The 2,055-nt window shown below is 45.8% G+C and overlaps 1 protein-coding gene across 1 annotated transcript in view; it reads right to left on the bottom strand.

The window, feature by feature from the left end:
* The window catches only part of SPTAN1 (spectrin alpha, non-erythrocytic 1), a 79,516-nt gene that overhangs the window by 70,932 nt on the left and 6,529 nt on the right, over positions 1-2,055 (bottom strand). The window contains exon 2 of the mRNA XM_008058307.2: positions 958-1,197. Coding sequence (XP_008056498.2) covers positions 958-1,197 — 240 coding nt within the window. The remainder of the gene's footprint in view (positions 1-957; positions 1,198-2,055) is intronic.

Raw genomic sequence — 2,055 nt, 5'->3', positions numbered from 1 at the left:
AAAAAAAAAAAAAAAAAGCCAGGCTTGGTGGCTCAGCCTGTAATCCCAGCACTCTGGGAGGCTGAGGTGAATGGATTGCCTGAACCCGCGGGTTCGAGACCCGCCCGGGGAACTTGGCAAGACCGCATCTCTACAATAAATCAAAAATCAGCCGGGTGTGGTAGCGCATGCCTGTAGTTCCAGCTACTTGGAAGGCTGAGGCTGAAGGATCGCCAGAGCCCAGCAGGTTGAGTCTGCGGTGGCTGGAAGCGGCCACTGCACTCTAGTCTGGGCGACATAGTGAGACTCCAACTCAAAAAAACCCCAAAAAACCCAACACTGTTAGCATGAGTTGCTCAAAAATATATTCCGCCAGGCATGGTGGCTCATGCCTACAATCCCAGCACTGTGGGAGGCAGAGGCAAGAGGACTGCCTGAGCCCAGGGGTTCCAGACAAGGCTGGGCAACTTGGCAAGAACTTGACTCCATAATAAATAAAAAAACTAGCTGGATGTAGTGGTGTGCACCTGTGGTTCCAGCTATTTGGAAGGCTGAGATGGAAGGATCGCCTGAGCCCAGAAAGTTGAGGCTGCAGTGGCTGTGAGCGTGCCATTGCACTCCAGCCTGCTTGACAGTGAGAATCTGACTCAAAAAAAAAGGAGAGTAAACACATATTCCACAAGATCAACTTTCCCTGAAAAATCTTTAAAGATTACCAGTGGTTTCAAGGCAGTGGTTTGAGAACCATCCATTTAAAAGTATCCAGAAAGAATAAAGTTAATACCTGCAAGATTTCACATTCACTCTCACTAATACCCTAAGGGCTTTTCAGAACAGTTGATTAGTCCTCTTTATGTCTGATCTACATTCTTCTTGCTGCCTAATTTCTCAAGGTCATAATGAAATAACTCTCTTTGATTTCTGGGCAAGAACGTTTGGGATCCTAAATTTTGGCAGGATTCGGGAGGTCAGACCCACCTGCAAGTTGGTTGGGTCTTTATAATTTTCATCAGAAGCAATCTGAAGCTTTTCCTGAATCCACTTCTCCAGCTCCTCGGCATCTCTTTGGAAAAACTGGAATCGATAAGAATCTTCCAGTTTCTGCCGCCTCAGGGTTGAGAGCTCCTTGAAGCGGTGGTATCGGTCTAGGACCTGCTGCCGCCTCTCCTGGATGTCCTCTGCTGTTTCCAGCACTTTGACCCCACTTGGGTCCATTTTCTGAAAAGACAAAATGCCAGAGGTAAGCATCCACAGACGCCAAATAGATGCAAAGGAATTAGGGTCTCTTGAGGAAAGAAAGAATAATTGGATAATCCTAGCAGACAAATGGGATGAGAAGGCAGCCCCTTTAAGGGTCTCACAATAAAGCCCAGATCCTGTTACTTTATAAAAAAAACAAACACGACCATCCACTCCATAGTAACACCTACCCACATAGGTCCCTCAGAGGACGCCCAACCCACATGGCAACAAAACTAAGCAAAAATATGAATGGGAGAACTACGTCAATTCTAGAAGGACTTCAAGGATTCAAAGTAAACACCAACTTATTTATTTATTTATGTGAGAGACTGCCCAGGCTGGACTGCAGTGGCATGCTCATAGCTCACTGCAGCCTCCAGCTCTTGGGCTCAAGTGGTCCTCCGTGACCCTCCTGCTTCAGTCTCCCAGGTAGCTGGGATTACAGGAGTCCTCTGTACATTACAGGATGTGCCACCTCATCTGGTTAATTTATTTTTATTTTTATTTTTTTTTTGTAGAGGCAAGGTCTTGTTTAGTTGCCCAGGCTGGTCTCAAGCAATCATGCCACCTCAGCTTCCCAAAGTGCTGGGATTACAGGTGTGAGCTACTATACCCAGCCAGGAAACTCCAATTTTAGTAATCAAAGATGTATTACTAAATCCATTCACAAGTCTTTTAATCTGGTCTCTGCGTTTCGTTGTGTGAAGATTAGAAAGAATCAGCTCTTACTCAGTTTTCTGTATTTCTAGATCTCAGCCTATTTTTTTTTTTTTTTTTGAGTCGGAGTCTCACTCTGTCACACAGACTGGAGTGCAGTGGCCGCTACCGGTCACC

This window comes from Carlito syrichta, unplaced genomic scaffold (genome assembly GCF_000164805.1).
Source record: "Carlito syrichta isolate Samal-C Ts95f unplaced genomic scaffold, Tarsius_syrichta-2.0.1 Scaffold303289, whole genome shotgun sequence".
In the NCBI taxonomy this organism is placed as follows: Eukaryota; Metazoa; Chordata; class Mammalia; order Primates; family Tarsiidae; genus Carlito; species Carlito syrichta.
The sequence above is the reverse complement of the archived record's forward strand: the minus strand, read 5'-3'. Positions and strand labels throughout refer to the sequence as shown.